At 43.2% G+C, this 12,049-nt stretch overlaps 2 protein-coding genes across 5 annotated transcripts; both read left to right on the top strand.

Annotated features, from left to right (window-relative positions):
* The first annotated feature begins 2,531 nt into the window (after positions 1–2,531).
* LOC101759587 (NADH dehydrogenase [ubiquinone] 1 alpha subcomplex subunit 2) lies at positions 2,532–5,596 on the top strand. The gene is made up of 3 exons (XM_004982627.4): positions 2,532–2,895; positions 2,986–3,092; positions 5,261–5,596. Exons 1-3 carry the CDS (start codon positions 2,810–2,812, stop codon positions 5,365–5,367), a joined length of 300 nt encoding a protein of 99 aa, XP_004982684.1. The 5' UTR covers positions 2,532–2,809; the 3' UTR covers positions 5,368–5,596.
* Positions 5,597–6,226: 630 nt separating this feature from the next.
* LOC101759990 (folylpolyglutamate synthase) lies at positions 6,227–11,998 on the top strand. 4 transcript variants are annotated; one of them, XM_012843072.2, is made up of 16 exons: positions 6,227–6,555; positions 6,645–6,772; positions 6,861–6,926; positions 7,403–7,512; positions 7,687–7,747; positions 7,887–7,970; positions 8,422–8,481; positions 8,887–8,947; positions 9,040–9,086; positions 9,184–9,261; positions 9,391–9,555; positions 9,654–9,890; positions 10,011–10,089; positions 10,467–10,622; positions 10,739–10,848; positions 11,388–11,998. In XM_012843072.2, the coding sequence occupies exons 1-16, from the start codon at positions 6,303–6,305 to the stop codon at positions 11,445–11,447; spliced, it is 1,755 nt and encodes a 584-aa protein (XP_012698526.1). In that variant the 5' UTR covers positions 6,227–6,302; the 3' UTR covers positions 11,448–11,998. The 4 variants fall into 4 exon arrangements, with proteins under 4 accessions (XP_012698526.1, XP_022678966.1, XP_012698525.1 ...); XM_022823231.1 differs by having other exon boundaries at positions 6,232–6,555; positions 6,645–6,712; positions 9,636–9,890; XM_012843071.2 differs by having other exon boundaries at positions 6,233–6,555; positions 9,636–9,890.
* Positions 11,999–12,049: the final 51 nt, after the last annotated feature.

Consider the following 12,049-nt stretch of genomic DNA (forward strand, 5'->3'; position numbering starts at 1 on the left):
CGCCTCTGCAGGGGCCGATGGTCTCTAGTCGTCCTTTTCTTGGTCGTATTTTCCCACGAAGTACAGCTGTGATTTCCTAACTTGAGGAAATATCAACAATCAACGGTACGCATATGTTCCTCTCCCTGAAATTTCACTTGAATTCCTGCCCACGTCCAGATTCCAGATGCAGGGTTTACTGCATAAAAACTGGAGTGAGTTCTGAATGTTAGGCTGTAATTTCTCGCCATCGCGCGGTGCTATACCCCTCGCTGCAAGTGCGCCGAGAGCAGGAGGGCCAGGGATTTGGTTAAGTGGGAGGCGAAAGAGATCGGTCGCCGGCTCGCCGCTGACGCGACGGAAAGACTTATTCTTGCCTGCACTAACGGCGAAGTGGTGGGTGGCCGCTCGGCGTCAACCGATCGCTACTCCGCCATCTCCGTCACAGTACACCGGGCATCGGCGAGACGAGACCCTCGTGCGGTTTCTTCCAGTCCATTTCACTAGTCACTACTAGTGGTTTTGAATAAGCGAGTGGTTGATGTTGATGAGTCTGGCTAAACCAAACCAGATAATTAGATGGATAATTAGCGTGTGATTGGCAGGGTGGTTCGATGGAGATTAACATACGACTCCGTGTCTGCAGAAGCGAACAAGAGGCAGCTCTCATGCGTGAAGGCTGAATACCGAGAGAGCATCTCTTGCGAAAGCACAGGGACAGGTCTGGCTCTGCCTGACTGACCGGTCTCGGTCAGTCAGCTGGTCATCCCCCCCCCCCCCCCCCCCCCCCCCCCCCCGGAAATTTGCTACTGATTCGACTCGACCAAGATGATTGAATCCAGGATGATTCACGTTTGGAAAATGAAGGATTATTGATCTATGATTTGTTCATATTCATGTTTTTTATAATTATGGCCTTTGCCTTTTTTTTTATTTCTTCGAAGCATCTTAACGTTCACTTACTACAATAATTCAGCATCTAGCTCTTTTTTAAGAAACACAAGAAAGACGCAAACACTCGCATCATATACAAATATAACATTTGGTAGGAGCCCATGTGTTCCCTGTAGATTACCTGCACATAATATTTGATAGGTGATTTGCCAATGGTTATTTCATTTCTACTGAGTCATAATGCACAACATATAACAGAGTCCCCCGTTATCATCATAGATCTTGTCTAGCTTTCATTCCCTTAAACCCAATTCCTAATTAAACATGTGGTAATAACTTCGACACAAATATTTCTCTTCGGAACATTCCCCCCAAACTTCCACGATAGTAATGAAAAAAACTTCTCCGGAAAATTTGCTACTTGCATCTGGTACCACCGACTGGGGAGTGGGGACGCAGTAGTAGTCGTTTGTCTTCAGAAAAGGGAGCTTTTTCCGTCAAAAGTCCTCCAAGTGTATGGTGTGTTGATTAATCCAAGCCTGTAGGTTTTGGTAGTCCAAGTCGTCCTCTAGTCTAAAGAAGAAAGAGGCTAAAGTTCTCAAAACGAAGTCTGTGATGCATGCAATCTGTGCGATGAAGTGCGGATCAATGATGACAGTATATATAAAAGTGCCAACATGTCTCCTGCCTGCATCTACTACGAATGAAACTATGATGCACCGGCTTTCCAACTTTTGCTTGACCTGACGACCGATGACTGGGGGAGTCTGGTTCTTCCTGTTCTCACTGCTGGTAGCCTCTTTCCGGACAAGAAATTGCAGTAATTGTGTGCTACGCTAGTGGCAAGTGGCAACCGGTTCGTTCTTTCCGAGAAAATCCTTCCGAAGCAAATGGCATCAATTTTTTTTCGGAATGCAATATATCACCATTGCTCAACGCTACACAGGTTCGCAGTCACAGACACGTCTATATGCAATGGTCGTACCCTCTTGGCCTCTTCTGTAAGAGATGACCCAACCAGCTGACCGAAATGAGTGTGGGCACTCTCTAACCCAACGCGTGCAAGCACCATGTCCCTTCTTCCTGTTTGCTTGACCATTCCTATTCAGAGAAAATTTACAGTATGCGCGCATGGAGGGGATAAAAAGGGCAAAAGAGAAAATTTCGAAGAATGCTGTCCTGGCTTAAGAGTTCAGACAGTTGCAGAAGCATACAGATGCCTGCAGCCTGCTATCCTTTCTAGTTTCTTTGCCGATAGTACTGCCGCGAAAGCCCGGAGAAATTTTGCAAGGCCCCAAGTTGAAGCCCAAGTCCATGCAAATTTTGCTGCAGAGAGATGAGCCGTCGTCGACCATTGTAGTAGACGTAGTAGTGTAGCTGCAGTTTAACTCCAAAAAAAAAAAAACTTCACGGGCCTTGCAAATTTTCCACTCCATAGCATCTCAGCATGGATGAAGGAAGCTGCAGTTGAAGGACTTGAAGAAAGTCTTGCAAAGTTGCAATCGTAGAGAAACATGAGAGCAGGGTACTGATCCCATCAGATACTATCGCGTTGTATGTATGGCACAGCTTTAACAGGCAGCTGAACTGCGTCGAGAAAAACTGAACTGAAGACGACGACGGCCTAACTGAATCCTAGCGAAAGTCTAGCAGCGTCGGTCACCGGGGTACGCGACCGGGCTCACCCGGCAAGACCGCGGCGTCGTTGAGGAAGCGGAGCGCGAGCTCTGCGCCAGACACCGTCTCCGCCCAAGCTAGCTTTGCAAAGACACTTGCAGCCGTCGGATTGAATTTGGACATCGGATACGGGGTCTTAAGTCACGCCATCTTCGTCCCACCCGGCTCCGGCCTTCGATCCTCCATTTCCCCAACACCGCCGAGAGACAGCAGCCGGCGGCGACAGACAAATCGATTCGAACGCGAGCAGCCGGCGGCGATGGCGTGGCGGGCGAGCCTGTCCCGCAGCGTGAAGGAGATCCGCGTCCTCTTCTGCCAGTCCTCCCCCGCCAGCGCCGCCGCCCGGTACCACTCAGCCCCATCTGATTCTCTCCCTATCTGAAACTGCTGCTTCTGATGCGGTGGTGTTGTGTTGCCGATCTGGTCGCGGCGCAGGGAGTTCGTGAAGAAGAACTACGGGGACATCAAGTCCCGCAACCCCTCCCTCCCCTTCCTCGTCCGCGAGTGCTCCGGCGTCCAGCCCCAGCTCTGGGCGCGCTATGGTACGCACCCCTCTTCCTTGGCCCTTGCCCTCCGGTTATAGTCTAATTCGGACTGGTTTGAGACGTTTATAAATCGTTTCCATGTCCCGTGCGGAATGTTTTGATCTGCACCTCCGGATCTTGTCTTTGGAGGTTTTCCACTGTTCATGTTCGATTGAGCCAAAATGGTACTAGTAGTGACTGAAAAACCTGCCAAGAGATTAGTGGAGAATAACCATGCAGGCTAGTTGATGGCGAATTGGTGTCACACCTCCGGCTTAGCTTTTCTGGACTGTAAAATATGGTGTTGAACCAGCCCCATGTCAAATCCAACATGAGTGTGGGAATGTGACGGCTAAGCTGATTCAATGGCACCCTCAGCTTTATAATCCTGGACGAAATTTTCTTCAACAGTTATTCTGTTGTAACAGTTGCATTCTGTTTCTTCATCTGGTTAGCAAGTAAAATCAGCAGAGTTTTTTCATTAGGAACATTTTGATTTAATTTGAAAATTATATCATATTTGTTGGTGCAAAGCAGATCTGCCATCAAAAGGATTAAAACATGCTATGGCCATTGGCCATATGCCCCAGCTTAAAATCTAGATACACTTGCATCATGAACTAATTATGTCAGGTTTACTACGTGACACTCCACTACATTATTTCTCGGACACTTGGCCAAGTTTGAGCATACCAAATTAGTCAATTTATGGCTCCGGGCACTCACAATGTAGATCCAGTCTGAAGCTCCATCTACTTGCCACGTTAGGAGGTAAATTTGCCTTTTATCCATGTCAGTTACCATCTTATCCCTTTCCAACAACCCACAGCTGAATAAAATGTCATCGTTATTTCATCCACCTCATTATTCTCAAGTGGGGCTGCAACATTTTCTTCTTCTTCTTACCTGACACCAGTGCACCAGGTGTCCACTCGCTCCAATTCCACATAATTCCATTATTCTGCATCACCTGTTTTGCTCTTAGCAACTGTAGCCATCAAAGGTACAATGCTAAAAAAACAACTGGCATCGTTTCAGATTGACCTTAGCCAGATTAAACTAAATGCCTGATCAGCCAGGCAAACTGAAACAAGCTCTGTTTTTGCCATCAGATTAAGTTTATTTTGCCAAATGCCTCGTAAACTTCACTAATCATTGTTGTGCACATTAATAATTTGACAGAAACTGGATCAGCAACAAGTCCTTATTAATCCTCACCATTATGCTTCTCGTTTATGTCCAGTAGCATGGAATTAACATGGCAAGAACAAGTTTTATACAAGACAGTGCTTTAGGTTATGCTAAAGAATTTTGTTTCATAAATGCACCAAGCTTATGTTGGTGCAGTTTCGACGAAATAGCTTTATTTTAAGAAATCAAATTATAGCTTGGGTGAATTAGACCCTAGAAACATGGAGCCATGCTTTCTGCTTTAGAGGTGCAAACTTTGTTTCCATAGCACCAGTGAACCAGAAATCATCTTCTCACGCTCAAAGTTCAAATCAACCTAACCTTTGACCATAATAAAATATTAAGGCATATCTCTTGGGGTGTTCGAAGCTACTTAAGGTTTTGCATCTTATAAGGCGAAATACCCAGAGACGTGATAGCATTTACTGTGATATAAAATAAAACAAAGGAGAGCCTGGTTATACTGGAAGATTGTTGTTGGATTTTGGTTTCTGCTGCCATTCTGCAAACTGCACCGTGCAGTACTTCAAATACACTGTAAAACGGAGAAATGCACTCCAATTCAGGGTGTTTAAGTATTGCATTATCTCATCATTTATTGCTATGATCTCTTGGCATTTGTGTGCCATGTTTTCTGTTTGAAAGAATATGCATTTCATTATTTGACTTTTATAGTTTCTGTAGATCGGCATCATGTATGTATTTCATTATTGAATTCTCTTATTGTGGTTGTGGAATGTAGTTCACATATTCTATTTATTTAATCATGGGTGCTGAGCATTCTAGTTGAAGACGAAAGTGATGAAAATATGACATATAATCTACCTTGACAAGGATATTAGCTAAAAGATATTCATGGCCACAGCACTTTATGTTTGCTTTGGATCCTTTTGTTGGAGGATACATCTGCTCCATCGTGTATCTTCATCGCTGCTTGATTGCTATGTGAAACGTATCGTTTGGCCTTAACTCTCCGCTGTTATTTAACTGGTCAGAAATGGGTGTGGAGAGATGCGTGAACTTGGATGGCCTGACGGAAGCGCAGATTGATAAGAAGCTCGAGGAGCTCGCAAAGGCTGGAGAGTCTGCCAACGCGAAGTGATGTTGGGAAGTTCCACAACCTCTCGTCATGATGTTCACAAATAAGTGAAACTTTAGCAGTGGTTTTCCTGCTGTCATGACTTCTGTGCTAAGAATGAAATGAAGTCTTGGATTTGTATTAACTTTTTGCAAGAAACGTAGACTGCTATTCACTTGTTTGCCGCACATTCTTCTCATGTTTATCAGTTTATGCATATTTCATTGGTTCACCGGTATCCGTATACTGCATAGTTCTGTAACCTATTCTTTCATAAACGCAGAATTTAGAAGTCTCTATCGATTTCTTACCTGGATCATATGAGTATAGGGCCGTGTTTAGTTGGGGAATTTGGGAGGTGCCAAATTACTGTTACAGTACTGTAGCACACTGTAGCGTTTCGTTTGTATTTGTGAATTATTGTCCAAATATTGACTAATTAGGCTCAAAAGATTCGTCTCGCAAAGTACAACAAAACTGTGCAATTAGTTTTTAATTTCATCTACATTTAGTACTCCATGCATGTACCGCAAGTTTGATGTGATGGGGAATCTTCTTTTTGCATAGTGTCAAAGTTGGGAGTTGGGAGTAACTAAACATGGCCTAGGACTAGCGTACGGTCTTCCAGTGATGATGAATGTCCCTTCACAAGAAAGAGGATAATGCCCTTGAGCTTTGCGCTAGGGTTACAATCGTGCTCAAGAGGATAATGTCCGTACCACGAACATACCGTACGCGTTGCCTGTCACGCTGACACGAACATAAACTAGTGTCCACCCGCTGAGTAAAGCCCCAAAATCTCAATAACAGAGCCCCGAATTCAGCCTTCAGGCCCAACATTTCTCGGCTCGGACCCACCAACTCGAACAAGAGAGACGTCCACCAAGGTCCAGCGGTCCAGCCTCCGTCCGCATAAAACTGGCCGATCCGCTCCGCGCCACTCATCGGACACCGGAGCAATGCGCGCGGGCGGCGGCGCGACCCCCCGACCCGCACCACTCCCCGCGGCCATCTCCTCCACTGCCACGCTACTAGTACCCGCCTCCGTCGCCATGCCCACGCCGCGCCTCACGCACCTGCGACGCCTCCTCCTCCCGCTCCGCTCCGCCGCTCCCCACCCGCTCGCCCCAAACCCCGGCCGCCCGCTCCCCGTGCCGGCTCACGCATCCCTTCTGCTTCTCCCCCGCGCCATGGCCGGCGCCGCCCACGCAGGTGAGCGAGACGAAATAGCCGAGCCCCGTTCGATTAAGCCTCAGTTGCGTTTCTGGTTGGTGAGTCCACGGATGCCGGTGGAGTTGCAGGCGTGGCGACGGGGTCGGCGGAGTACGAGGAGGTGCTCGGGTGCCTCGGGTCGCTGATAACGCAGAAGGTGCGAGCGGACACCGGCAACCGTTGTAACCAGTGGGAGCTCATGGCCAAGTACGTGCAGGTGGGTGGGCGCCCGCCGGTGGGTTTCCGATCGGTTCGTGTCTGGTTGTTTGTTGTTGTTTCTGATTTGGGTGCGGTTGCGTTGTCAGATACTGGAACTGGAGGAGCCCATCGCGCAGTTGAAGGTGGTTCACGTTGCCGGGACCAAAGGGAAGGTAAGCGCTCGCTGCATGTGTGTGGTGTCACTGTCACAGTTTGGGCTTAGCTTTGTCTTGAAGTTCTGAACTGCTTTGGATGGATTTAGGTGTGCGGTTCCAGAGTAGCACAGCTATCGGTGACCGTGCACAACTGTAGTTGTCATGGAGCTATAACAATATCTCAATGATCAGTGCTAATTCCTACTATTTGTTTCCATCTGGCCTGTGTTTCTCTATCGAGTGCTGGAGCCTTTATTGTCATAATATATTGGCATAAGCAAAAAAAGGAGAGCACCCAGGACTCCCAGTAGAATCATTATCTTTGATTCTTGGGAGAGCGGGGGACTTGAAATCATAACCAACCACCGCAACCTCTGGTGTAAAATGGTTTACTTTGAAAACCTGCGTAACTGTGCTAAATTTACTATAGAACCCTGCAAAGGAAAATGTTTAATGGATGCATCTTGATAGCTCTTTATCTCTCTGTCCTTTAGGGTTCAACATGCACATTTACTGAGTCAATCCTTCGATCATGTGGTTTCCGCACTGGACTGTTCACTTCACCGCACTTGATGGATGTTCGCGAGCGATTTCGACTTGATGGGTACTTCATCTGTTACCACCTTGCAACCTTTATTTTTTATCGGTTTGGTATGTTTAGCTTGTCGTCATTGTAGTTGAAGGCTTTTATAGTTGAGTTGCTTTAGTTTATTTGATTCTTGCTACCATTATGTACATTTACGCTTATTGATTGTCCTCTCTTCTTATGAGTTCATAGGCTGGACATTTCGGAAGAAAAGTTTATAACATATTTCTGGTGGTGCTGGAACAAACTGAAGGTAACTATCCACCTGATTTGCTTTATATATGTGTAGTGAAATAAAGGAACAACAGTGGATCCGCAGCATCTTTCTCTGAGTTTATGGGTGTCTTGGAAACAATCATTGGCGTGGTCGAATGTTTTGTTGTGCCTTCCAGGACAAGACTGGTGATGATGTACCAATGCCGGCCTACTTTAGGTTTCTTGCACTGCTAGCATTCAAGATCTTTTCAGATGAGCAGGTTAATACTTTGCAAACACTTTCTGGTCTGCATCTGCAACTTTTTTAATCATATAGTGGTGTAGCTAAGCATATCCCACCTTTCCCTTTTTATGGATTTTGAGTGTTTTCCCAATCAAAGGATATTTGTGGATATTGGTTCATTTAATATCAGACTAAATTGGTAGAAAAGCATATGTTGTGGCATAGTTGTTGAATCTAAAAGATTGCTTCCTCCATAATTGTCATCATCTTCGCTTACTGTCTGCAGCTAATAGTCCAATACTCTTCACAGATATGAGCACATCATTAGTAATCTAAATTATGAAGTGCTTACTTGTCTACTGTAAGTTTATTTAAGAAGCAATTACCATTTTAGGTCAGAGGTCAGTGAACCTGTCATAAACTGCCCAAATGTTACGATGCTTTCTTAGCAACGTACTCAAATCTTTCTTTCTTTTGTCACGTTTAAGCAGGTGGATGTTGCTGTGCTCGAGGTTGGTTTAGGAGGGAAATATGATGCAACGAATGTGGTGCGTGGCATGCTTATTTTATCATTCTCTATTCGAATAATGCACAGTAGTAGAAATTTTTCATGATTCATATGATATAAGCGCCAACTAAAAAGGAAGCTCGTCGACTACCAAGAATTATGTAGATATACCATATTGAATTTCTAATTTAAATGCTGAACTTGGCAATTATATTTTGTATCCAAAAAGTTTGGATTGGGATCTTGTTGCAAGCTATAATAGATCAGTAGTGCTGTAGTTTGTTTATTTAGCCATCTAGGTTCAGTTGCACCCTGTGTAGAGTCTGTTTGAAGTTCACACTTGTGCATTTTTTTCTTCTATTTTGGCTTGTTGGAATCATTTCGGGACCTTGACTTGAACAAAAGCTGGGGAGCATAGCTGATTTGTAAATTGAAACATTTGCAGGTCCGAGCACCTGTTGTTTGTGGAATATCATCCCTCGGGTACGATCATATGGAAATTCTGGGTTAGTCATGAAACTTAAAGACGAATTATCTTGCATACCATGTTTAGTATATTTGTTTCACACAGCCAATGTTTGTTGTTCCCCATGAGCAGGAAACACACTTGGAGAAATTGCTGGAGAGAAGGCTGGGATACTTAAGGTGTTTTGCTAGTTTTGCTCGGATCTTCTTTAATTGACCACCTGTGGCTAAAACTATTTTTTTCTTGATTCCTATATGGCCTATTTCCTCAATACAGAAAGGAGTTCCGGCCTATACAGTTCCACAGCTAGAAGAGGCAATGTCTGTACTGAGGCGCCAAGCTTCTGAATTGGGTGTATGTTGCATTTAGTGCTGCACTTATTTTTGGTTGCCATCATGCCCTTGCACATATTAATTTGTCCATAAACATGATTACAGTTCTGATCAGTTTTTTGATATGATAATTGACTTTAATCCTCTAAAGGTTTCTCTTCAAGTAGTCCAGCATTTGGACCCAAAGAAATTAGAGGGTCAGCCTCTTGGACTCCATGGTGAGCACCAATACACGAATGCAGGTCTTGCTGTTGCCTTGGCGAATACGTGGCTTGAGAAGCAAGGTCATTTGGATAGAATGCATGCCAGACATTCTGTAAGTACTCCAAATAGGTATTTATTTATATCGCTGCAAAATATGTTAGTGTCCAGTTGTCATTCTACCACTGAATGCAGGATGCCTTGCCAGATCAGTTCATCAAAGGGCTGTCAAGTGCTTGTCTGCAAGGCCGAGCACAGATTGTTCCAGATCCACAAGTGAACTCTGAAAACGACAAGGATGGTAATTCTTCACTGGTTTTCTATTTGGATGGGGCGCATAGCCCAGAAAGCATGGAAATGTGTGCAAGGTGGTTTGCCCACGTTACAAATTATGATAGAATGCAGCCAGTTTCTTTGAAGCAGCCTCATGCTGACAGGAATTCTAAGAAGGTATGCATTGCCATGGCAGCTTTTCTTGTCGAATCATGTTTCTTTCTTTCTCTTTTACGTACAATTGTTCTTTATTTATAATATTATATGCATCTTATTTTGGATTTTTTATGTTTGCAGATTCTCCTTTTCAATTGCATGACTGTAAGAGATCCTCAGAGATTGCTTCCACATCTTCTAGATACATGTGCTCAAAACGGTACATCAATAAAATTCCTTATTGAACTGTAATGATTTCCTTACATAGTTACTCATGAGTATATGACATTTCGTACAAGGTATTTAGTTAAAAAATGAACTAATTTACTTGACCTAAACGTCATATATTTGAGAATGGAGGGAGTATGATATATGGGAAAGAACAAGATTTTCCTATAACCGTTGCTGATTTGCATGCCATGTACAAAGTATGTCCGATGGTTCCCTTGAATAGTTTAGTAAACCAGCTAATTGAGTAGTGTGTAAACTTATCATCATACCTTGTATTTGCTCTCTCTCCAAGATCAATGCATTTGTATTATGAATTGAATGAATGCTTCTTCTGGCCCTATAATGATTAGTAATCATTTTTCTCAGGTCTCCACTTTGAGCAGGCCTTGTTTGTGCCAAACCAATCACAGTACAACAAGCTTGGTTCCCTTGCATCACCACCTTCAGAGCGTGAACAAACTGATTTGTCATGGCAGTTGTCACTTCAAAGGGTGTGGGAAAGCCTGCCTCATAGCAATAAAGGTGTTCTAAACTGCATTGTGAAATTGTGTTTAATTATCAGCTTGTGTTTTCTTATTGAAACTACATAAGTCCATTGAGTTGAAGATGATATATGGGCTTTTGCGGGAATGATGCAGGTCTAAATGGTGTGAACACTAGCAAGACTAGCTCAGTTTTTGAATCTCTCCCACTGGCAATTCAGTGGCTAAGGGAAACTGCTAAACAGAACCCATCGACGCAATTTCAGGTGAAAGCTTATGCTACAGTTTCTATTATACTCTCTCAAATGCTTCGCATCATTTCGACATCCTATCACGTGCATCCAGAGTGCTTGATGCATGGTTCACTCAGTACTAGGCTGAGCTACTCTGTCATGGGCTTGCGGAATTCAGTGCCACTTTATTAAAATATGTTGTAGTAACCATCACTAATTTATGTACTTCATCATTAATTCATATTGTCATGTATTGTTCTTCATCCTCTGAATCTGATTGCTCGTGTGTGATTATGCATTGTCAGTTATTTTGTTTTTGTTTCTGATATTGGGAATATCTGACATCTTTGTTAAATTTATGTTTTGTTTCTATGTTACTTTGGTTCTGCTACTATTATATATATATATATATATATATATATATATATATATATATATATATATATATATATATATATATATATATATATATATATATATATATATATATATATATATATATATATATATATATATATATATATATATATATATATATATATATATATATTTGCATTTGCACACTGAACCAGGTCTTGGTTACCGGCTCCCTGCACCTTGTTGGTGATGTCTTGAGATTGCTCAAGAAGTAACTTCATTTGGAATAGCACATTTTATTGAAATGGCTGCTTACAGAAGCAATAGCTGGAGCCTAGGGTAATTTGTGATTGGGACACAATATACCAACTTGGTTGACAGACAGGAAGAAATTGGAAAGCATTTTGATTCCAGAGCCGATCAACTGTAAACTTGTGTTCTTCTTTTTGGTGGCAATGTGTGCCACTGCAGCCTCAGTCCAGAAGAACGTAACCCACTTCTTGAGATTGCTCAAGAAGTAACTTCATTTGGATTAGCACATTTTATTGAAATGGCTGCTTGCAGAAGCATTAACTGGAGCCTAGGGTAATTTGTGATTGGGACACAATATACCAACTTGGTTGGCAGACAGGAAGAAATTGGGAAGCATTTTGATTACAGAGCCAGTCAACTGTAAACTTGTTGTGTTCTTCTTTTTGGTGGCAATGTGTACCACAGCAGCCTCAGTCCAGAAGAGTGTAACCCAATTTTGAAATGTACAAACCGAGAATTATATTAACAGTCATACCTTTTATTTATACTTATCTGGCAAAGAAGTAATTTTATATGTTTTCTGTTCTATAAGTGTTTGTTATGGTAAATTCCAGATGCCCTTTAA

Source organism: Setaria italica, chromosome IX (genome assembly GCF_000263155.2).
Source record: "Setaria italica strain Yugu1 chromosome IX, Setaria_italica_v2.0, whole genome shotgun sequence".
NCBI classification, from domain to species: domain Eukaryota; kingdom Viridiplantae; phylum Streptophyta; class Magnoliopsida; order Poales; family Poaceae; genus Setaria; species Setaria italica.

Bases quoted from the DNA above. Each gene is read 5' to 3' on its own strand.
- LOC101759990 (XM_012843071.2), top strand. From the start codon at position 6,303: ATGCGCGCGGGCGGCGGCGCGACCCCCCGACCCGCACCACTCCCCGCG. The intron at 9,087-9,183 runs GTGTTTTGCTAG...TCCTCAATACAG, and splicing joins AGAAGGCTGGGATACTTAAG to AAAGGAGTTCCGGCCTATAC. The intron at 10,090-10,466 runs GTACATCAATAA...CATTTTTCTCAG, and splicing joins AGATACATGTGCTCAAAACG to GTCTCCACTTTGAGCAGGCC.
- LOC101759587 (XM_004982627.4), top strand. From the start codon at position 2,810: ATGGCGTGGCGGGCGAGCCTGTCCCGCAGCGTGAAGGAGATCCGCGTC. The intron at 2,896-2,985 runs GTACCACTCAGC...GTCGCGGCGCAG, and splicing joins CCCGCCAGCGCCGCCGCCCG to GGAGTTCGTGAAGAAGAACT. The intron at 3,093-5,260 runs GTACGCACCCCT...TTAACTGGTCAG, and splicing joins CCAGCTCTGGGCGCGCTATG to AAATGGGTGTGGAGAGATGC.